This window comes from Acanthaster planci, linkage group LG01, assembly GCF_054643075.1.
Source record: "Acanthaster planci isolate LZ-2023a linkage group LG01, COTS_SCS, whole genome shotgun sequence".
NCBI lineage: Eukaryota > Metazoa > Echinodermata > Asteroidea > Valvatida > Acanthasteridae > Acanthaster > Acanthaster planci.
In genome coordinates, this window is record NC_141777.1 from 1250631 (window position 1) to 1274784 (window position 24154).

Consider the following 24154-nt stretch of genomic DNA (forward strand, 5'->3'; position numbering starts at 1 on the left):
AAATTCAACACCCCCCATATGCGCTGGAACCTTGCATTTCATGTTGATAATCTGAATCTGTACAACATAATGAAATCATATATTATATAGCAGAGACAGTTTGAAGCTTTCCCTAAATCGGATATTTGAAGACTGAGAGACACCATCTTAAAGTTTCAAAACCAGTCCTGAGTACGTTTGGTTTTGGTGTGGGTGACGGATTCATAATGACGTATTTTCATAGGCCCTCCAATTTTCCCAAAGCCTCCGTACTTCCCCGGGCCTTCAGCACGTTGGATAATAATTCGGGAGGGGACAGGGATTCTTTTCCCTTGCAACGCCACTTTGAATTAAATCTTAGGGCGCCTCCTGACGGTGACGCAAATACTTTGGACTTCAAAGCAGGAATTACTGATAAAACTGACATTAAGTGAATGACAGATCACCAAGACAAAGAAGGACTGCGTTTTAACTATATGAACTGCCTATCAGAATTTTGGACTACGCACTTCCCTTTCGTCTCCCGATAACGCGAGTAGTTTCTACGATAATCGACACTCGTTCAAATAATACTTCCCCGTAATATGCGGGTATGAGGCAAAACTAAAACGAAGAGCAAACAAGACTGCCGCTAAACGGGTCCGTGCCCACGGCCTTCTCTCCGGTACAAGCTAGGCAGGTCGTGGTAAAAGTTGGGTCGGTCCGTCTGTGCGGTTGATAAATGACTCGCTGCTAAATATTTGCATAGCCACCGTTCTCCTTCAGAACTTCCGCAATAATCCCAAGCATGAATCACCTAATCACCATCCACTACCAGCATTTAAACCGTCGACTTTATTCCTCATCTGGTCTCTAATCGGTCTTTTTTTGCGTTTAATTTGGTCCAGCCTGAAAAGCGAAGATACTTGACCTAACAACTGCCTGCGTGGCTGCTGGAGGCAGCGCTCTGTCACTGAAACCAGCTCATCTTTCGTATTCATCTTGCATACTTGCCTCGTAGCTGTAGCGATTCCTCTGTCCATCAGTCGCGTTGTTTTAAAGGAACGATTGACCTTGCAAAGGATACTGTAAGTATTCGTTTTGAGAAAATAATATTGTAATTCGTCAGAAGTGGTTGAGAGTAGTTTTTGGATTAGCAGTGTAGTTCCAAAGAAACCCTCATCGTCAATGAATTTGTTTTCGTTAGCGAACGATTTAGGCGACTGCATTTGTTGTTTTCAAATTTAGTTTTTGGTAATCACGGGTAATCTGTATAAAAACACCACGTTAGTTACGACTTAGGAAGCCCAAATTACGCATACACAAACTAATTCTGTGTGTATAGACCCAATGCATTAATAATTGACATGAAATATTTATCGTCAAATATTTCTTCAAAACTTGTCTCTTATGTGGGGGATGGGGGTTGCAAAGTAGCAGCATGTAACGAGATGGAAAATAAAGAGCAAAGTGGAACTTCATATGCAGTATCAGAAATACAAAACCCATATCATAAAAACAGAAGATAAAAGCTTTGAATATTGTGTTACAAAATATTCCCACATCGATTCCAAAGGGGAAAACAAAGTACTGGGTATGCGCCTGCTGACCACCCGGTGTAAGAGAAACGGGAAGTTTTTTCCGTTCATGCTTTTCCAGATAGTCATAATTGTCCAGTGAGAAAACTGTATTCATTCGTATCGTAGAGACGGCCACTGAGTTACTGAATTGGTACGGTAAGTTGGCATGGGTCTCAGTGAATTGAACTATACCGAAACCGGTTGTTCTGGCTCGCACAACATGAACAACACAGATTCCTGAGGAATGTGGAAAACAAACGGAAGTTGGTCAAGAATAGATGAGATTGAAAGTGTTTTATTTCTCAAACTCGGCCGCAGGTAGAGAGCTATAGTACTCTCAGTCAAATAGCAGCGTCAGCATCATGCATGCTAGCAACAGGAACTTCCAAAACATTGTTGTAAAATCGTTGTAACTTTTAGTACCATTTGGCTCTAGACTGGTGAAGAAATGTTTTCTCAAAGGCGCCATTCAAAACTGCTGTTGGTAAAGCCAAGTGAACCCGCGGAGAGAAGACGGTGAGGGAATTAAACCGTTTTAGAGGCCGACAGAAAACTCGGGGCGGCTCTTGGAAGAATTCTTATCCATAAAACAAACACTCTAGAACGAACGAAAATGACAATGCTGTCCATCAGATCTCCATAGCCATTAGTGACGGTTGAATGCAGCAATCTACCCCTACGCCTTAAGCAGTACTCCTTGCGTTGTATAGGACCCCATCTGGTGGCACCGTCGACCTTGGCGTTAAGGTGATGAGTCTTGCGTGTGCGAACTGACATAACAGCATCCCAGTCAACCTCATATCGCCCTGCTTAACGAGCATCTGTTTACAAAGCACGTAATCCCAAAGTCGTCTTTCCCAGCTGTTCCCCGTCATATCGTGAATACGAATATCAATGGATGCAGAATACACTGCAAAGCCGATTACAGCAAAGCGATTGAAGAGCACGATAGCCATGCTTTACTTCACTTTGCCAAGCAGACATCAGCTTTATACAGGACTCTGTCATCATGGGCCCCCACAATATAGATGCACAGCTTGCTTCCCAAGGGACCTGCTTTGGTAACCTGGTGCATGTCTATATCTAACAATTGAATTTCAAAGGGGGTGTCTGAGACAATCTAATGAGAGGAACGTGCCTGCAGTATTCTGGCAGTTGAAACACTTCAGTTTTAAGTGGATCGAAATCTCCCTGCGATTCTTCAGAAGGTTATCTAGTGATCGAATCATTCTTATTACAATCTATCTGAAATGATGCGCTTTCCCAGCTCCAGACAATTCAGTGGCGGGTTGAGGGAGTTACCATGGTTATTCATACCAGACAATATCGAAGAATGTGCGTGTGGGGGGTGGAAACAGTTAAGGCTGGTTCATAAAAAGATTTCCAACAAAATTCCGCTCGAGTTGAAATGTGTTCAACTTTTGCGAGTTCGCAGCGCGAGCATAGAGGGATCCCAATACGACGCTTTTAGTGTTGATCTGCGCACTTCCGCGTTCGAAAACGAGGCTATATGTGTCAGCTTCAATTCTTAATACGATCAGACGATTGAAAGTAAGGAGTCAAAACACAAAATACATAAAGGTATGTTAAATTCAGACTTTTGAAGCTTCAAATTTTTGTGGAAGAGTCTTTCAGGATGACTCGACACGTGAAATCAAAAGAAAAAAAACTATGGTAATTTACCGCGAACTAACGTACATGCGATGGCCGTGTATCTTATGCAGTGGGCGTGGTTTAAACTGAAGTGGTATCACACTTACGAACCGGATACTGTATGTACTGTGTCGACTCCGCGGGCAAGCACGACAAAGCTTGACACAGAGAACCTCGTTTTCGATGCAGACATGCGGAGACGGCGCTAATGTGAAATCCATCTATTTGATCGAACCTCACAAAATTCGCGTTTGAGAGTTCGCCCTTGCGACAAGTGTAAACCGGCCTTCGGTTGGTGTATGAGATTCGAGTTGGAATATACATGTATAAACAGTTAGGGCTGGTAAACCCATGTGGATTAAACAGCTCCAACCTTGATCCTTAATAATTTTGTCAAATTATTGAACATTTATTCTAACTGTAACATAAGCCCACTACAAGACTCAAACTCTTACTAAAGCGACAGCCCGAACCCCAACCTTCATATGGCTTGGGTAACTGCGTCGATGTGTTCCTACTTCATCTTTAAAACTTTGACTGAATTAACGTGGGGCCACTTCTTGACAAGCTTTGCTTTTTAGTGACCCCTGTCCACCCTAATTATGTAATCAATCTTAATAATGTGTATTTACCCTATCTTTGTGGTGGTAAAGTAAGACTGATTGATTGGTTGAAAAGACGATTGTGTTTTTAGCACATTAGCAGGCAATATTGAATATGTTTACCTTAATTAGTGTGAAGTCGTGGGGGTATAGACTTGCTTTAGTGAATTTGTAGGGAAAGCGTAGTTCTGGTAATGGTGACGACAGTGGCTCATAGTTGGGCATTAATTCTGGTCCCAATGCCCTACCAAGGTGCTGGGAAAGGCACTTGTCTTTCGGAAAATTTTGGGAAGGACTCTTGACGGGCAAGACACTGTGAGTTACTTGTTCTCCCAATCCACACATGCACACTCAGAGCCCATGCACGTGTCACACGCACGTGGGTGTGTTGACCAGTGTTAGTTTTCTAAAATCTGTCCAACGAGTGCTCGAAAAAGCACGTCAAGCATTGGCCCTTCCCAGTGCGTGTCAGGGTTGTGAGAACGACAAAAAGCCACGAGGGTAATGCTTTATTTTGTGTTTCTGTTTGAATATGTGTCTGTCTTTTCTTTATATGAAAAAAAAATTCCAAGTCCAGATTGGATTTCTTTCCGGTTGTCTTTCTGTAACAACGACTTTTACGGAAGATTGGCACAGACTTTTAGAAGCCCACTTGTACATTACACTAAAGCTGCAGCCCAAGATAACTAAGTGGTTTTCTTAATGACCACTTTTGTATGCATTTGATATACCTTGCGTAAGACATCAATATATAAACCCATCAAAGGCTCCGATAAAGAAACAAATTATATGATATGAGGGAAATGTTCTCAGACCCTTAGAGGTTCAGAGAAGTTTCTCTGATTGTATAAAGAAATTGAAAAAAAAAGTTACGCCAAAGAAAAAAACACAAACGAACGAGAAGTGCCACATCATACTTGTTTGCCATGTGGTATGTGGGAGTCAGGCTGGGAAATAAACAGTCGGTTACGAGACATGATTGCCTGGGACACTTTTTTCACGTCTTGTTTTTGTGGTTGAAGCAGGAAGCGCAAATTTGGCATCGGGTCCATTGAGGATAACTTCCAGGAATCCGGAATTGAGACTCCTTACAAGGCTTTCAGCTATTTGAAATGCCATACAAGTTTGCTGACAAGCAGGTTCGAAGCCAGAGTTTTGTTCAAGCTGTGAAGACAGTGTATTGAGATACATGTAATGGTCGATTTCAGACTACATTTATAACTTCTCAATATTCGATGCTTTTATCTATTTACCGTTCCATATTTCCAGTTTTGCAATTAGGAGCTGTGGTTACTGTTCTTGACCTTTTAAATCCATGTTATTTTTTAAAATGCCCTTCCCGTAGTAATTTACATTGCACTGCTCACTCTTTTGGCTACGCAATTGGAGACAAGTGTGCGGAGCAAAGAAAGTGTATAACTGTAACGAAAAAAATGTGTCGAACTGTATAAAACCCTGTGTAATGTGCACCACAGTTGATGCAGTTGAGCAAATCATGTTGTTTCCGAATGTTGTGGTTGTGATGGGAACCATTGATGAGCCGGTGCAGTCATTTCCCATATAACAAACGCCCGATAATCCAGGCCACTACCCATTATGAACTGGACACGGCTTCGTCTTGGTAGAGACGCGTGTACGACTTGATACACTGGGGCAGTTAGATACTTTGTTAATTCATCGCGAATCTAAATGTGAAACCTATTTAAAGTTACTCCCTGAAGTGAAAACTTGTTTGGCGGTGATTTTGGATAATAACTATGCTGGGGGATCTGGTGGAATTTGTTTCGACTCTTTTCACAGCGCGTGTGTTCGAGGAACACTGGAGAGATCCTATTTCGCCGAATACCAAAAATACACTCCAAGCAATTATTCTCCTCACGCTCTGTGATCACTCACCTACGGTTTTATATCCCGCCTCCTTACCGTACTTAAGCGTAAGTCATCTCCCAAACGTAATGAAACATTCATTTCGGACGCGAATACGTTATCTTGCGTCTTCCACGTTGCACGGGGCCCGAGAATTTCCTACTCGATCGGGCAGCATCTCCAAATAGCGTAAGAGTAGCAAGATTTCTGTCGGCATCAGTGGTTCGAGGTCTTCCATGACAGCCCTGTCGCCATCCCCGAGCATGGGGGGGGGGAGGCAGTACCAGCTGGGGGCACATCACAATAAAAATAGGTAACTTTGTGGCTTATGGTTTTTGCCCGATGGGTGGGACCAGCTGCTCACCAGCTCCCCCCAGCAGGCCTCGTGTACGACTGGCCAGCCACACTGGAAACTTTTATGAAAAGGCGTGAAATGTGAACGCGTTAATGGAAGTAATGAAAACAAAATTACTCTTTTTTCATTTCATTTCATTTCGTTTCATTTCATATTTATTCGACCAATTTGCAGCTAGGGGTTGAATTGCAGGGTCTTTGTGTGGCTGAAATTAGACAAAAACTATTTCCAAATAATGAAAATAAAAACGGAAGTACTTAAAGCTAAATTACCAAACAGTAAGACAAAACAAATAAAAAATAATTTAACTAAAAAATACGGTAATTGGTTTTATATTAAATAAAACATGCGACCGTTAGATACTTTGTGCCACCGTTAATTATAAATCAAGATTAAATTACGGCGGAGACAACAACCGCAGAAAAAGAAACTGAACACATTTACAGAAATAACAGCACAAAAATAGCATTTGAACAATTGAGGCATACCAAACTCATGTTATTGTATCTGTTGTTCCTGTGATTGGCCTAAGTATTGGACAGATTTTGAAATCTGAAATTAATGTTAACCTTTCTACAAACACAAGAATGGAAGTGGTGTACTTTAAATGATGACGTGTTGCCAATAGTAACGTCTTTGTGCAAAATTTGTAAATTAGTCCTTAACACCGTCAAAGTATGGGTCACTCCACGCTTGTGTTGCGGTAACCGCAGCGTGAATGAACCCGCTCACCGCTGTTGGAATTCGCTCAAGACAAATGAATCCGAATCACAAACTAGTCAAGCGAGTAATTATATCCAGCTCTATGATCCAGATCAACGTCGCTAATTGGGGGAGGTGAATGCCTAAAAACCTGGGGGAATGGGGTTACACGTATATCAGCGGCGTATCCAGCGGGAGGGCGGACAACTTGCCCCTGACTGACTTTTTTTCATTTTTTATATTTATATAACGAATATTTATTTATATTTGTTATAACCTAAGAAAGCAGTACCACGAAATAAAAGCAAGTGTGTTGGGACTGTGAGTAAGGCTTTTGATGTTCTTGACCCCATAATCATTTTAATAAGCCTGAAGTCGCATTCGCTTTTGAATTTGCCCCCACTGACAGCAGAAGCTGGATACGCCGCTAGGGTATATCCCCTTTTTTGACTGAAGGGATGGGCTATTGAATAAATCCCCCCACACACACACACACTTTTTCGTGAAAAAACTCCAGAAGAATTTTGAAAAATTTTGTTCTGACTTCCCAACAACCTAAACGTATTCAGTGGCACTCATAAAGGAGACCAGTTTTTAAAAAGCCATCAATACCGGCAAATAATTTCCATGGCCGGGCAAGTCATCCCCAACAATTTTCGCTACAGTTCCAAGTAATACCCCACCGCTAAATACATTACCAAGACTGCAGCAACTTCTAAAATTATATTCAACTAAAACAAAGTCAAACAGAATACTTGATATAAAACTGTTCATTTAAAAGCTCTCTGGTTCATTTTGCTGCTCGAAAAGCCATGGGATTTTATAATTGATAAGAAAACTGGAGACAGGAAACAACGACGGCTTGACAGCTTACTTTACAGGCATTTACAATAACTAAATTAGTGTTTTCAATTGCCTATTTAGAACATTCTAATGGAGGATGCGAAGGTAAGCTTATCGTTCTCCAGTTTGTCAAATCGTAGAAATGCTGAGTTTTAAGTACCAAGTTATTAACTAGTAAATACAATAACGTTTAAGCATCAACCTATTCAAAAATATTCAGTCGCCATTTCAACTCATGAAAGTCAGTGAAGGAACTGCTAAGCTGCAGTGTGAATGAAAGCATGGATTAACAGACTTGTCAAAACTACTACCCATAATCTGCATAGCTTACCGTTCGCACGTAGACGCTTTACGTGTCGCTCACAGGAATCAAGTCATGACCCGAGGCGAGCGGGAATATCACCACGGCATGCAACGGCCGAGCTCGAGTGCGTGGGCTTCGGATAAGTCCTGAATAGCGATAAGTGATCTCGGAATCATGCCAGTGATCTCCCTTAAAGCTTTGGAAAGGGCATACCAGACCGGAATGGGAAACATTTTTGGTACAAATAACATTTGATAATGAGCACTGGATTTATTCTGCTATAGCTGATGTTTGTGAGATTGGCGTAATTTTCTGACAGATTTGAAAGCTAAAAATTGATTGCAGTAAAATTGGTGGCAGTATTGAAGGAATCCTGTTACACATCGCGAGAAGCAAAAGCGAATACAAACGCCTTTTGCACTGTTACCTATAAGTAAGACACCAAAACGTTCCACAGAGGCGTTGATACGCAGTTTGTATCGTTGTAGGGTATTTTGTTTTGTCTTTGTTCTCATATACTATGAGACATTAGTGTGCCATGGGTGCTTTCCAGATCTCTCCAATTTGATCCAGAATCACTTTCCTGGGTTGAAATTTCGACCAAACGACGCTTGGTATGAAACTCTTCAATTTGTGACGGATAAGAATACAAAGTCTCCCCTTTTTGAGTAAATTCCAAATATCTACTTTGTGAAATCCTTCTTGGGTACTGCTAAAGTACCCGGTGCACCATAAGGACCTTGTGGGGTACCTATCTACTATTGTTCTCATAACCCCACAACGTGCCATAAACACGCGCACATTCAGCCGAACTTTTCATTGACATATGAAAGCAGAAAACCATTGTACAGAAGACTTCATAAAGTGTCGTGTGTTTCCATAACGTCCTTTCTGCATGTTTCTTGAGGTTTGTTGCTCCTAATCACAACTTAAGTGGACGATAATTTTATCTCACTCCAACGCTTTTATGAACACGACTTGCAAGATCATGCCGGCATGATGTATGCTTAACGAGGTAAAGCAAGTACTGAGCAACCTTGACGGGATTTCCATACAATAGTTTTGGAACGTTTCATAGAGTGCAAAACATCATCACACACCACACGTGTCAGAGAGAGCGACCATGAACCATGAACTATACTGAAACACAAGACACAAAATCAACGCAATAGTAGTATATTATCTAATACATAAAGGGTACGGTATTGTCAGATTGCCATTAATGATGGTGCATTAACCCTAACTCCCTAGGGTGTGTGCAAACTCATATTAGAATTGGAGGATTCAGAACTGTTAGGGTTGAAGTTAATATCTTTTTCGTAACTTTGCAATTATATGTCCCCCCAAGCTCAAAGAGAACCTCCAAACGGAGACTGGAAAGCATCAAACGGACCGATACCTGTAATTTAAGTCCACATAGGTGAATGCCGTGCTTGGATCTCTTCTGCCAAATAATTATTTCCCATTTTTTTCAAAAGGTGTAATGTTTGCGTTATGGAGATGCCTGTTTAGCACTGGGTGTACTGCCCTGCAACGACGCTTATAAGGTCCAAAACGCAGCGGTGCATTGGTTGGTACCGACTTGCGGGTGCGTTTCTGAGAGCAGGAGGCCGCAGGTTTGAGTTCTCTCAGACCAATTTTATTCACTCCACAAAACCTGGGACAACATAAGGATGTAGTGTTCACGAATACAAGTCGATGTATGGGATAAAATACCCAATATTAAATTCACTATCCTATCGAAGCTGTCAAGTAGCATCTCCGGATACTAAGAAGCTCAAGCTAGCCCGGAAAGTCCGCAGTCACAGTTAAATTTAAGATTTTACCTAGATGCCATTTTGAACGCTAACGCCCTTCGATGTTGTTATCCGTTCAGTTCTAAGGCTCATTGGGTCTATATTGTCTGAACTTAGAAAAAACAGCTCAGAAATACTGACACTATCAAACATATTGCTGAACCTCTGAATAGAGTTGGTCTATCCAGTGGTCTGAAACACTTGACAAGGTACAAGGTTGGTCGGGTACAACTGTAGCCACTCTTGACAAAATAATTATCGGTGAGAAACCCACGAAATTAACAACGAACAGAAAGTAATGAAACTGGATGACAATATAAAAAAAGAAGATGGCTTTTTCACAATGACTGTGTTTTTATTAAATGGTCATCTCTCTGTACCTTCTTCCTACTGTCTCTCGAGTGGGTATAGCCGATCGTCATAGCAACATCCTCTAACGGGCATTGACAAGCATCTTTCTTTAAAAGATATTGCTTTGTGTACACACTTGCCTCTCTTTTTATCTGGCATCACAAACATGACTGACTCCAGGGCAATTATCTCGAAACAATTAAATCTCGACTGATGCGGGGGGGGGGCTGCGCTGGTTAGAATCTGTGGGACCTAACGGGGGGCAAAGCGAAGAAATCCCCGCAGTGTTGGATACACTTATTTGGCCTCGGCAATCGCGGCCTCCCGGGGAACAGAAAGGCAAAGCAGTGCCCCGACAGCGAGTTGGCGCAAGTGTGTATAGCAAAGCGGTTGCGACCCCCGCGCCTGCGCACTGTGTAGGTTTTTGCCTGGTCAGCACCTTGCTTTTTTGGCTTCTCGCGTACATATGGACAGAGGCCCTCCTCAACGAGCTTCTAATCAAGAAAAAATTGGACAATTTGCCGTCGAGTGACGCGGTGAACAATGGTTTCATCTGCTGACATTGCTATTCGTGAGTACATTCTTTGAAAACTACCTTTATTTAACTGTTTTCAGAGCATTGCAAACGATTCATTACGTAGCTGTACAAGGAAAGATACGATGACATAAAACCTTTCTCAGTTATTTTGTCTTATTATTTTCTACAGGCCAACTTTTTTGCAAATAGAATCTTGTAATTTTAAAATAGATCAGATTACGGGCTCGGCGATACATTCATATTCACAGGTGCTCTGTTACAGCCAATTGAGAACCCAAGGGGACTTTTACAGGTTGTTTTTTAAATTAAAAAATTGAGAAAACTGTTACTTCACAATTTGTACAAGTGAGCCATTGACACCTATACTGAAGTAGATGCCCTTCCCGTAATTTGTGGTGTCACTTGCACACTAAACCAAGATTCACTCGCGCGTCACAAAGAGTATTCTGTCCCCTATTTCAATGGAATTCTGTAACGTGTTCCTATTTTAATACAGAATCGGACTCCAACCCAGGAGGTTCCTAGTGTATGTGATTTTCCGGTCGTGAGTTAGGTTTGGTCTGTATCAGGGAAATCGCAAATATCGTTTTTAATTTTTTTTCGTGAGCATTGAAAGAATTAACGTTCTGTGTGCAGCAATCTTGGGAAGTAAATGCAATTTACCCGTATATGGTCAATGAAATACATTAAGATCGAAACTCACGACTGCGTCATTGCAAATTTAAGGTTTGAAATTTTTATGCGCCTTCTTTCACATTGCATAAAGATATTTTTCTCACGGCATAAGGTTGGTGGTAATCCGTGGTTGTGGGCCCTTATCGCTTGCAGGTCGGGAATTCATAATGACAGCACGCGCTTGCAAGGCGCATAATTTTCGGTGTATAAAATCACCTTGCACGTTGACAGACTTCAGGCCTAGTTCATAGCTGCATTCTCCCTGTGTCGTTTCTTTATAACACCACTATATTAAATGTAAAAAACTGTGAATCAGAGGTCGTGTGGAAACCCAAAACAGCAAATACAAGATTAGAACCTGGGGTTTACAAGTTTTTGAAAGATGGCAAAATGCCGATAAGGAAACGCTGCATCTGCCTGTTGATTAAGTAAATGCATTTTTCATTCGCATTTTCCAGTATTGGAAATATTTGTAATCTTTGCAACAGAAAAAAGCTGAAAATTAAAGAAACTGGAAATAACAGGGGTTCGAGCTAAGATAACAGAAAAGGTTGATAACGACAATCGGCCCCATTCACAAGTCGGCCATATTGAATTGAACGCGAGGTCATCTTTTTCGGTTTGGCACCTGAGAACATAAACGAAGGCACTGAAATCAAACTTCATCACAAATACATGTCTGTTATGCTGATGAAAGTTTTTAATTTGCGGTTAATTACATGTATACCTAAATGTTTTAAATATTAAAAAAGGCACAGACAGACATAGAGCTCAAAATAGTCTGGCTCCAACGGATAACATTGAATAAGATGAATTCAGGGAAGCACAGCCAAAAATGGCCCCTCTGTAAATAGAGTCTAATGATCGCAGTTTCTGTAGCTCCTTGTCAACTTTGCGAAAAACGTCTAAACAACACAGAAATTGTAATGACCAACTGCCAATGGAGACTCCTGCGGACCGCACTGACGACCGGCGAGGTTTGAATTATAATCGCCGCGCCTGTCCAACTAGGGCTGTGGCATTTCATGTTGAGCTTATACCGTGAAATCGTGACCGAGCACCGTTTCTTTTCTCGCGGCTGGTTCTCGATGCCAACTCAGTTTGTCGTTGCCAGTACGAAGAGGGTACAAGTGATTTCATGTGGAAGGGCGAGGGTTATTAGCGGACACACTTCAATACTGTACTTCTATTTATAAAGCTGTTATCACCAAACATGTTAGAAATAACGACACGTGGAAGAATAACTTTCGCAGCAATGAACAGCACATCAAGACGGGTCTATACATAAATTAAGATGCCAGCTCATTGTTTGTGGCTACTCGCTTGTAAAAGCAGCGTATGTAGTCGCTTCAAATATTAAGCGCACTGATCTTACAGCCGATCAAAGAAACGATAACATCTAATAATCAATTATTTGGTTTCATTTCCAAAGAGGCTGCAAAGACTATAGGCCTAACAATTGAATTGACGCTTTGTCGGTGTTCCTGTCACTTCTGCACAATTTTTCCCCATAAATATTTGTTTTTACACAAGCGCCTTTTTTGCCATTGACCATTGTCGTGTGAACTTTGGCAGCCACGAAGGGCGCCGTCTGTATGAAGTCTGGTACTCTCCACCCCAAAAGGTAAAAAAAAGCTAGTGTCGAACACCCTCCCTCGACACAACTCTGCGTCCAATTTATGGCCGATCAAAAAACAATGTCTTCCTTCCGCCACGGATGATGCTGAATGCACCCTTTCCCATTCATCTTCAATCAGTGGTGTAAATATGTTTTAGCGAGTGGGGGGGGGGGAGTGTAGGGAAAGACTGGTGAGGGTTTTTGTGGGGGGGAGGGGTAGAATCTATGTAACACTGTCATTCATGTTCCTCAGCCTCCACCATCCCATAAAATTGAGGATCCGTGCACCTTTTCCAATGCTATGAAATTCCTGGGCATTATCGTCATGTATTATACTAACGATCAACCGAAAATGTACACCTGAATTTTTTTTCTCCATTTTTCTCTCTCTGTTTTTAACGAAACATATAATAGTATTAGTATAATACAAGACGTATGAACTAGATAAAGTTGGTTCCTGAGATCGATACTCACTGGAACTACCGAAATTCGGAAAGCTGAAAAGTCATCCAAATTAGAAAAAGCATTTTTATATTAGTACGGTAATCTAATTCTATGCATCTTCTTTTCAAGCAATACTAAACTTTGCATTTCTGTCTCATTGATTGCACAGGGTTGCTAATGAGTATTTAGTAATTTTTGCTTGGCACAAAAATAGGGAGCATGATCCTATGGCCCACCCCTCGTCAGAAACATTGCATGGGGGACATTGTATCCTCATCCCCCTGGAATTTATGCCCATGACCCCAACGAAAACGGCGTTTCTTTGCCACTGTGCTATAATCAGTCTTGTATTTGTATAGGCCTATAGGATGGATTTTCTCGAGATGACAACGCTTAATAAATCCTTAGAAAAAAGAGAGAGGTGTAGAGAAAACCAACAGGGATTTCATTCCACCGCAGAATATAATGGCCGTTCTATTAAATGTTTAGGAAATATGCTTGTCACAGATGAGAAAAATGTCAAACGTCGTACAACTAGTGATTCAAACATTGCACTTTACTAAAAGTTTCCATGTTTCAGAATATACCACAAATTCGCTTAGACATTAATTACTAAGAGTCCAGTCGTCCAGCTTTGTACTTTTGTACTTTCAACTGGAGGATTTTGCTAATGTTGCAAGTCTCACCGACTGGCCAAAGTATTCGGCGTGATGGATGTAGAGGAAGTGCTCTCCGTACAGCACGTGGAATATACGCGTATTCATAACAGATTGACGTTAATGTCAAGTTCATGTTTATAAAAACGATGCACTGCACCGAGGACAGAGTGACAGACAAGGTCGGTCTAGAGGGATAAACGGACGAAGAAGATATGCCGCGCTGTAAAGCAAAGATAGTGAAGTATTTACGAGCCTGCGGCACCGGAAACTACATCTTCTCGTCCGATTCGCTGTTGCGACGATTGGAAGCTCGTGTTTACCCTATCGGTCTTAAATCAAACACAGAAACAAGTATTCAAGTCAATTTCCTGGAGGCCAAGACGTGAATTGCTTGGGCGGAGTCGACCCACATTCAGTCGTTCAAACTGACACTGGGAAAATTAGGAATATAAAGCGCTATTCATTGCAAAATTGCAAAGAATGGAGATTTAATCATCTAGAAAACTCCACGTTATAGGGGAGATTGGGTTGCTCTGGGAAATTGCTGTTTGACTGGACCAGCAAATAAGCAGTCCTGAAAGAGTAAAGAAGCCTGACATTTTCAAATTTCTTCCCTTCCCCCACACAGGCACGTCCTAGCCACTTACTGTCGTCAAGCTGTCCGCACATACCCGCCAACTCGTCTCGGCTGAAGAGAGAGGAGAGCAGAGACAACTTCGTACCAAATCTCCAGCGAACTGAGTAGTAACTGAGACAAGAGTAGAGACGAACAGTGTCCGAATCGGCAAACGATGAGGTTGCGCGTCACGGTGACCTACCTCGCTCACATTGCGGCCATATTGCTCTTTCAGTGCACAGCCGCAGACCAGTGGAATCCGAGGGCTGGCTGTCATTTAGTTGGTGAGTTAAGCTCGCTTGTTAGGTTGTATTATATGTCTGTTTTAATAATTAAAAAAACAAGATTATCAAATCGCTTCCTTTCGAAACTGCAAAATGCACAGTACTAAATGTTACTAAATCTGTGAAACCAATACAATGAAATAAACGCCTTGATGAAGTGATCAAAATAAATTTCACTGTGTAAAAAGAGTGACATCAATCAGGCAATCATGCTAGTTTTATGTATCTTCTCTGAGCATGACGAGTTCAATTAATTTTTGTCACGGGACGGCTCGCTTTTCATGGCCATATCCTGGAATGCTTCAGGTTACGGATTTCCATACTGAGACAATTTCAGAAACGGGTAACATATCCTGATTTTGATGATTAAAAGTAAGCAAGTAAGCAGACAAACAGACCTGCTTGCGTAATTTGTTTTGCATGCATTATAAAAAGCAAGCTCCAACCTTCAAGTCGTTTCAAGAAATGGACCAATGTTTACACGACCCCGCCCCTAACTCCATACTTGGTTTTTTTTTAGATGTTCCCCCATTTCCCATTAAAATACATGAAGTCTATTGCCTTATAAGTTTGTGTACTTAATTACGCATCTTACGAGTTCAGTATTTGGAAACTATTGTCATTGTTAATTCATACTGTGAATTTAGGAATGAACGTCGTTTCCTTCGCTGGAAGCTTAACCATTGAGAAGTTTGACCTTTAGGCAGACCAACGATCTGAAGCTGTCATTTTTTGGAAGCTGATTTCCTGAGAGTTTTTTTTTTTAAAGCATTTAATGGAGATGTACTTTTTAAAAGAAGTTGTGCCTATCAGCTCACTTTTAGATGTTATTTGTGAGTTACGTTATTATTGACTCTTTTCTGCACCATTTGCATCACATTGGAGTCACTGAATTGAGTATAATGGGAGGTTGACTCACAAGAAAGAGATATTGCTGAATCTTAATCCACTGAAGATGAGTCTTTCAACTCGGCACTGTGTCACTTTCCCGCGCCCATACGCAAAACGAACGGAAAACCCGGAGTCGTATTCGCATTGATATTTCTTTAATTCGCACAGTGACTCAACTGTGCTTGTGTAGGGAGCCACCTTTTGCATCTCTTCCAAACATATATCCTCATGTTCACATTATGGTCTGCTATGCAAAGTACAATTTTCCGTCAGAAAGTCTACAGCAGCTGTCTTTTTCGTTTAAGGCATTCGGCGCAAAATCCTCAGTCTGTCAGTGTCATCTTTGGAATATTAAGGCTTAAATTGAATTGCTATGGGAATGCTTTTAAAAATGCCTTAGCAAGTGCGTTTCAGTAAAAAAAACTGGTTTGTCTCAGGTTCATCTGTATGTATGTGCTTCCTTGGACAAAGAGTTAACTTATTTCGAGTGACTTACTTGACTCACCAAAGTTGATGAATGTTTAACCAGACAGACAATTCACTAACTCACAAAATGAGTTTTCTGACCCATCATTAATGCAATGAGTGAGAATAGGCCTAATATTGTCTAATGACACGGGTTACCAGAGCCATTTCATTCAACTCGACTGACTCATTAAAGTCTAAGTGTGTCTCCACACAGACAATCATTGACTCAATAAAATGAGTTTTTAGACTCATCAATAATTTTCAATGCTGTTTATCAGACAAGACCGTCCGGTAGTCGGTATCAGCGCACTTACTGCCCTCAAGGCACCTAGGAAGGAAGAGAGGGAAGTAGGTTTGTTGAATTTAAACCTCCGACCCCTACAATATAATCGGAAGTCACAAATTCTAACTACTCAGGCACATTCCGACAAAATTGTATAGGGCTCATGTTTTTCAGTTCAACAGCCAAACCCTTTAAATCTAAGACGTTGTTTGTGGGTTCACGTTGTGCAATTCCTTACAGTTATTAACAAGCAAACTTCACGACTAAAAAGGCATTTTGGGGTAATGTGCTGACAGTGGAGGTAACCATTTCATCAACAGACTGTTTAAGATATAATCGTGAAAACGTTAGTGAAATCTCATCCGACGACAATGTCGCATGCTCACTGCTTGAAAGGTTTACCTTCGTTATATACATCAAGTGAATTAAATTGTCATGGATTTGATAAAGAAGGACTGGCTTTCATAACCGCTACTCAGTCCAAACCCAGTTACGTACACCTCCCCCATTCCGTACGTTTCCCAAACCGAAATTCCAAAATAAGTCTTTTGCGATTTAGATTTGAATAAATAATTATTCAAAAATATATAAATAATTTTAATAACAGGCAAGAGGCTAATTCTCCATTTATTTTCCAATTGCCAGGTACTGCATGAACTTTCCGTCTGAATCCGTTTGGCATCTTATGCCTTTAAGCAACACACTTTCTGTCCAATTTAAAAAAGGAAACGTGAAAAGCTGTGCACACCAAAATAAAAGTAATAAAATGATTAGACTGTAATGGATGAAACCAAATCATACAATAAAGAGATAACAAAACGGATTTGGCATTGTAGATTGGCTCCCAAATCTAGATCAAGTTTCAGATACATAGTGCATGAGCAAAGCTCCCCTAAACACGCAAAATAATAACAGGCAGCCACGTAGCCGAGTGAATTCACTTACAAGTGTCTCGTTTTGATGTAGTGTGTCGTCTGCCAGCTTCCTTTGTGGACGTCAACCAACGTGATTAGGGTTGTTAAGTCAAGGAGTCACTAAACTACATCAGGATGTAAGCCTACGTGTCATTCATGACAATTTGTCAAACGTAAGTGGACAATTCTCTTCACTGAGTAACTAGTGGCTGTCGACCATGTAGACAGGATAAACCTTTCCTCCCGAATTTCCGGAACCTTCCGGATACGATGCTCGGCCGCCATATACTCGCCTCTACCGAATGATTTAAACACAATGAGTCAGTGATGCAGTTAGTGCGTGGCTTTGTTTTATTGAAAGTGGCATTTGGGCCCATGGCATTTTCTTTGAATTCATTTTATGGCCATTTATGCATCCCCCAAATCCCATTGAAACGGACGCCTTATTTGCTGGATCCGAAAAGAGCGTTTTTTTTGCTGGCCATCTCACACCAAGGGAGGAGGCTGAAATTCGACCCCAGAGATACTACACAGTCTGTGGAGGTTTGATCGATTCTAACAAAGGTTTGTTGTCATGGTCGCTTATACAAATCATGCCCCTCACGCATTCTGGCTCGCATGCATTTAGTCTACGTCAACGAGGAAAAGTTGACACTTACAGAAATGCAATGTGTTCACAAAAAAGTAGTGTTCCGTAGTGTCCAGTTCTTTGGTATCTAACTTCCGTGTAGTACCAGTGTTGGAGTCGAGTCCTCAAATCTGAGCACAGAGTACTCTGAGTACGTTATGTCCCTAGTCCCTGGCCGAGTACAAGTGACGAGTCCGAGTCCAAAGCACGGGTACGAGTACATTCAAGGCAGAGTACTGAGCCTATTCCGAGTACCAAAGTCCCAGTCCGAGTACACATACATGTATAAGTTCTGTAAATTAACTTGCAGAAATCTTCTTGCAACATGCAACATCGATGCTTGTCCGACGTGCAGCTGTGGATCTGCCTGCATGATGTGGTGTAACAAAGACAGAGAAGACAACAAGATTTTTTTTTTAAATCTATTTTTCCTAACTTGCCGATAAAAATTTTCAGGTCGCGCCGAAAGAGTAGGGTTGGTCGGAAAACCGGAAGCAGACCCTTTTCGGCCTAGAAAATTGCATATCGGAAATCGTCGACATATTCAACTAAGAAAGAGCTACGAAACGTGCAACAAACTCTAGGTCAGTGTCACTCCACGTGCTACAATGGTCATTGAGCACGAGCTCGGCTTTTATATCGGCGCAACGATTTCCTACTAAAGTAAAAGCTGCATTGGCAGAAACTAAACCAGCTTAAAGGCTCCTTGTACCCAGGGCACGGTAAGCATTCTGCACGTGTTACAAACTACAGAGTGAAACTGCTGTCTCGCGTTGCATTGTGTTCAAAATTGAACAGTGCAATTTTCGCTCATCAGCCAGCGCCCGAAACCACGATTGATAAAAAAGTGAAGTACTCGAATTTTTCTCGAGTACAAGTGTCGAGTGCCGAGTGCCTAAGGGTCGAGCACGCCCAAAATCCAAGAGCAAAGAGTCGAATACTTGCCAAGTACAATGAATTTTCGAGCACTGATAATCGAGTACGGACCGAGTACTCTGGTATAGTACGAGTATGAGTTATCCAACGCTGTGTAGTACCACGCAGTCTAAAAATTAACCCCACGCTTTTTCTGGCCGCTACAATTTCTTGCACGATCGGGGTTACCGTTAATGGGGCTCTCAGTTCATGGCTGTCTCCAGTAGGTTCTTCTTTGGCCCTTTGTGGCATGGTATAGAAGCTGCTTCACTTCCTGTTTCTCACACAGCTGGCAAACTACTGTGCTACTCAGGTATTCAGATGTCTTGACTGTTACAAATAACATTCACTGCGTGCCGGCCCGAGAAGACAATCTTCTATGGTTTTTGCCTTTCTTCTTTTACCAGCCCATATACCGTAGTTGGCAATCGGTTTCAGAACCTTTTAAACGGAATTTGCCGATGAAATGCATCAACTTCGCGCTCGATACGGAATTAGTCGCATGTTCACTGCGCATCAAGGCAGCTCGATCCATTTTCAGCAATTTAGTGTATCAACTAAGGGATTATCGTAAATGGAGTCCTGGCATGTCCAATTTAACCTGTAGGCAGGAAGAAAGGAAGATATCTCTGAGTGCATCAAGTGCGTCCGACGACCTGTGTGCCAGTTCCACTAGTGAAAAGGGGGTGCGAAAAATCGTAACAGAAATATCACGTTGACACTGACAGTCTTCGAATTTTCGACATCTACAAGGATGTGTATCATGCTGTCTCGAATGTTTACACAAAACCACTGTCTCAAGTTGAGAAGATTCCAGACAAGAATTTTTGTTTTTGCTTCTTTTTAATATAGTGCAACGAATCCTGCAAGCAAATATGTGTCTTGAATGCACTCATTTTTTTAATTTTTATTTTTCATTCCTAAAATGTATCACTGAAGTGTGGTGGTCCTAACGGGACTTTACACATTGCAAATATTTGCCAAAAATATTTTTTGATGTCACAAATTTCATCGCAGATATCTTTTCAAATATCTAAGATTTTGATATCTTCCCCGCATACGTTGGTGAATACCTTGTTGCATAGTTTGCATGTTTGTACCAACCTCGGAGAATCTCTATCATGTTTGAGTTCCAGCCTTCATTTCATAAAGATTTTACACACAATTAAGAGGGGAGTTGGACAGTTTACACTTGCTATGCGTGGGCGTGCCCAATGAAGTGCACACTATATTTACTAAATTTAATTTAAATTTAATTCAAGTATATGATTTGATAATGAAAAGGTAGAAATGGATTGCAATATGGCCCTAGTGGTACCTGACTATACCGTTTGCACATGTTAACAAAATGAAGGCTGTAACTCAAATTTTATACCCTCTAGTTTCCTGAAAAATAGGCTGATAATAAGTGGGCCACTTTATGAGGCAACGTGTGCGAAAAAGAACCGGTAGGCACCAAAACTTGTAACATCGTACATTTTTGTAAATATCTGTGAAGATATTAGCGATGTGTAATGTCCCTTAAGAGTCTCCATACCAAAGTCCCCATCTTTAGTAGGCCTAGGTAGCCATTTCAAGGAATGTTTCAATTCAACATGACAGTTTTGGGACCGAATTCGCGAACATGATGAAAAAGAAACAGTTTCGCTCAACCGTATTTGTCGTGGTATTACAGTCGGGTGCCACCGAGCAAGCACCACGCCGTAGCGCTGTATTTAACTAGGATTCCGACGGGGGACATCTGGGTGCGGCGTGGCCAATTGATTCTATACATATTGTGACCTTATTACAAGGAATCCCTGCCTCTGTGTTAATTCCCTTCAGAAATATTGTTCCCTCTCCAGCAACTTGTCGTCATTTATAGTGTTATAATTTATAATACAGGTTACACAGATGTGATCATGCTGACAAAAAAAAAATAATTATACCGGTTTTCATGTATCAAATTGACAATAAGGGAATCAGCTTATTCTACGCGTAATAACATCCAAGACTTTTGAGTTTTGCAAATGATACAATGGTAGGGCGTAATTGAATCTACTGGTAGCGCTCTGCTTGATGCCTCGGAGACGAGGTTGTCCAAAGGGCCCCTGAAGAATTTGGTGAAAGAAGCACGCTACAGCAGCAATATCCCGCCAAGGATTGCGGGATATTGCTGGCCTAATCAATGCATACATAGGTTCACGCGCATATGGGAGAGTCGATCTTTACTATTAATTTGTTTAAATGAACTGTATTCAGTGAATGTTCACCTACGTTATGTCATTCATCCTAAAACAGCTGTCCTTCAAGGGCCTGAGGACATGTAGAAGGGTCCACTTAACTTGTGCTATGGAATATGATTGACTGTCAACACACTGACGTAATAACGGTCTTCAACAGAGTATACCGGCTTAGCGTGGTAGCCATCTTGCAGTGCAGTTTTTCTTTGTTCCACAGGGAAACCTCCTTTGTGGGCATAGCTACCCTTTAAACACCAAGAATACCCCTAGTGCTCAGTGTTTCTTCGACGATTTCGACCAATGCTGTTTGGCTTGTGCTTATTTATTTATTAATTAAATGCTTGCAGTAACGACATTCCTGATCTCGTATGCATACGCAATTCCCATCGTGTTTTCATGTCTTTCCTGCAGGCTACCAAAAGGAGGTCCGTATACCCGGCTGTCACACGGCCTGGGTGAGGATGAATGCCTGCCGAGGATACTGCATGACGTACTCCTTCTTGTCAGACTCGGCTACGCTAGAGAGAAGTGGTGGCACTCAACTCTTCACATCACACGGGTCATGTTGTGTGATAACGTCAACACACGATGTGAGTGTAGAGCACGATGAAGTATAAGCCGACTTCAGAGGATGAGTGACTCGATAACGTAGATTTTGAATTACCCCGAGAGGAGGTTTCGAGTATACCAAAATCCTTCAATGCATACTCCAACTCAACCGAAACCAAAGCCCAAACACTCATCCCACGTACGTTACATACCTCGTGTGGACATTCCTTTGTATTCGTATAGTTAGGATAACTCTGTGAAAACACTCATTTTTCTTGAACTGGGAATACGATTTACCGCTAGACTTTTGTGAAATGTTTCCTTGACTTTACCTCGTCCTTTTACGACTGATGACCTTAAGCCCAAAATGCCTCTAAACTTCTTTCAGGGAAGAGGACACGTCCTGTGGACATGGGTAAGTCCACAGAACGTCTTCTCTTCTTGCATCATGTGGTCATCTTTTGTTCACAAGTCCACACTAGTTATGTAAGGTTAGCGCACCCCCACCCACACAAAGCCTCCGCCCCGATTACTACGCTGACCCTATAAACTAACTACGAGTTATGGGACTTTGTCGGTGCAAACATACTGGGAAATTTCTGAAGAAAAAAAGTTGATATTGACACCATTTTCAGGGATGACGTAGGTCATTATTAAGATCTTAAGTTGTATTATGAAGATCTTGCCTTGAAGGCTTCCGGGTTCAAAACAGAAGTTTCCGTTGTTTGTCCAACATTTATTTTAATTGCAATATCGAAATTACTTGCAACTGTTTTTATACTTCTGAAATGGTCTTAAAAAATTAATAGCATGCTTTCTATAAAAGGAATTAACTTTTGTCGTAGTAAATTGTTTATGTCACTGAGAAAGTATGTTTGGGCAGATAAAACATATTGGAAGTAGAGTTGATATACATAAAACTATCTTCCGTGGGTTAAATCATCATGTTTGGTTAAGATGTAATTTGCCTCTGGAATTCTTCATTTTCAAAGGAACAGTCTCTCTGTAATATAATAAACCAGTCTTGCCCAAACTTACACCTTGCTTCGTGCAAATAAATTTGGAACGTTTGGACTAGGTTTAATATTGGTACAGTGGACCACGGGGGACCGTATCTCGAAACAGATAGAATGATGCGATAGAGACAATCCACAGTTTCAACCCCCCCCCCACGTGCGATGAAGTGATCCATGGCACCCCACCAAACTTTGGAGAAAGGGAATTTTCAAAACCCAAAGGAACTTAGTTTTTGTACCTTTCATTTTCGGTGCAGGTCCACATCACGTTGCAGTGCGAAAACAACCAAGTTTACAAAGACACGTTCAAGTCGGCCAGGACCTGCAATTGCGCCCTCTGTGCAATCCCGTAGCCGATGATCTATGCTCTTGAGGGAGACAGCGGCATTTTTGATGGGGGGCAAGTGGTATAACAATTAATTATAAGTGGTTTTGACAGTGGATGTAATTTTGACTTGAGTTTGTTTCACCTGTTTTACGGGACAAAAGTCTGACAGCGCAGAATTTTGAAATATATTAAAAATTGCTTGCATGGGATTTGATATTCGGCTGTTACCTTGATCAACACAAACTGGACGAGTAACTCAAGTGCCAATTAAGTGTACATGATAAACATCTATGTAACTGTACATTCAACACAGGATAATGAGTGTATAAAGATCCGCAAAATCAATGTTTCAACTAATGAATTGACAGTGGAGATCAAAATGAAAGGAATATGACAGTTTCACGTTGCAGCTCTTTCTCAACGACGTCGTGGATTTGTTTTGAAGTAATTGTATTAACAGTAAGGACCGTTTCCACTCTCCAATCATAAAGCATAGATTATGATGTCATGAGGAGTACATGTATAATCATAAGCCGACGATTTACTACTGTAGATCTTTTCTTTTGATGCCAACTAACAAATAGGCCTTCTAACAATTTAGTTGCTAGGGTGAATTGGTAATAACTTACTGAACCTCATCGCTGCATCAGCTGACTTAGAGGAATTTGGAGGAGAATTTAGAGGAACGAAGCTGACTTATAGGAATTTGGTGTATAAAAACCTGAGACGCCTAGGTTAATAAACAGCGAGATGATAATTGTTTGAAATAAAAAAAAGCGGGACTTACCAGATACGAAGCTTGTCTGGTGTGACACCTTAAAATACCTTCCAACATTTCGTAACACCCCTCATTCCCGAGAGAGAGTAGCTTTTTCAAGTCATGGAGGTAAAAACAGCCGCGTGCAATGTAGAGGAACGTAATTTTGCAGGCCCCCTATATTTCCCCATATTTATTTTGTGTTCTCATATGTAGTGACTACCGGACACTTCGACAATGGGTGTTTCAGATAAAGAACGCCCTCCTTTGATCAAGATAAGTCATCTTTTAGGATTACTTTAGTTTAGCTGGTGATGCTGATAGCGTCCATCTCTATTT

At 41.3% G+C, this 24154-nt stretch overlaps 1 protein-coding gene across 3 annotated transcripts; it reads left to right on the forward strand.

Annotated features, from left to right (window-relative positions):
- Nucleotides 1–733: 733 nt before the first annotated feature.
- On the forward strand, nucleotides 734–23849 carry LOC110977672 (thyrostimulin alpha-2 subunit-like). Of its 3 annotated transcripts, none has more exons than XM_087137601.1 (4): nucleotides 734–1046; nucleotides 14573–14844; nucleotides 21577–21755; nucleotides 22988–23849. In XM_087137601.1, exons 2-4 carry the CDS (start codon nucleotides 14736–14738, stop codon nucleotides 23081–23083), a joined length of 384 nt encoding a protein of 127 aa, XP_086993727.1. In that variant the 5' UTR covers nucleotides 734–1046; nucleotides 14573–14735; the 3' UTR covers nucleotides 23084–23849. The 3 variants fall into 3 exon arrangements, with proteins under 3 accessions (XP_086993727.1, XP_022087666.1, XP_086993729.1); XM_022231974.2 differs by lacking the exon at nucleotides 734–1046 and adding an exon at nucleotides 10422–10581; XM_087137603.1 differs by lacking the exon at nucleotides 734–1046 and adding an exon at nucleotides 14167–14295.
- The last annotated feature ends 305 nt before the right edge of the window (nucleotides 23850–24154 follow it).

Excerpts from the sequence above, each read along its gene's own strand:
- LOC110977672 (XM_087137601.1), top strand. The coding sequence starts at position 14,736 with ATGAGGTTGCGCGTCACGGTGACCTACCTCGCTCACATTGCGGCCATA. Across the intron at positions 14,845-21,576 it reads GGCTGGCTGTCATTTAGTTG|GCTACCAAAAGGAGGTCCGT; the intron begins GTGAGTTAAGCT and ends TCTTTCCTGCAG. Across the intron at positions 21,756-22,987 it reads TGATAACGTCAACACACGAT|GTCCACATCACGTTGCAGTG; the intron begins GTGAGTGTAGAG and ends TTTTCGGTGCAG.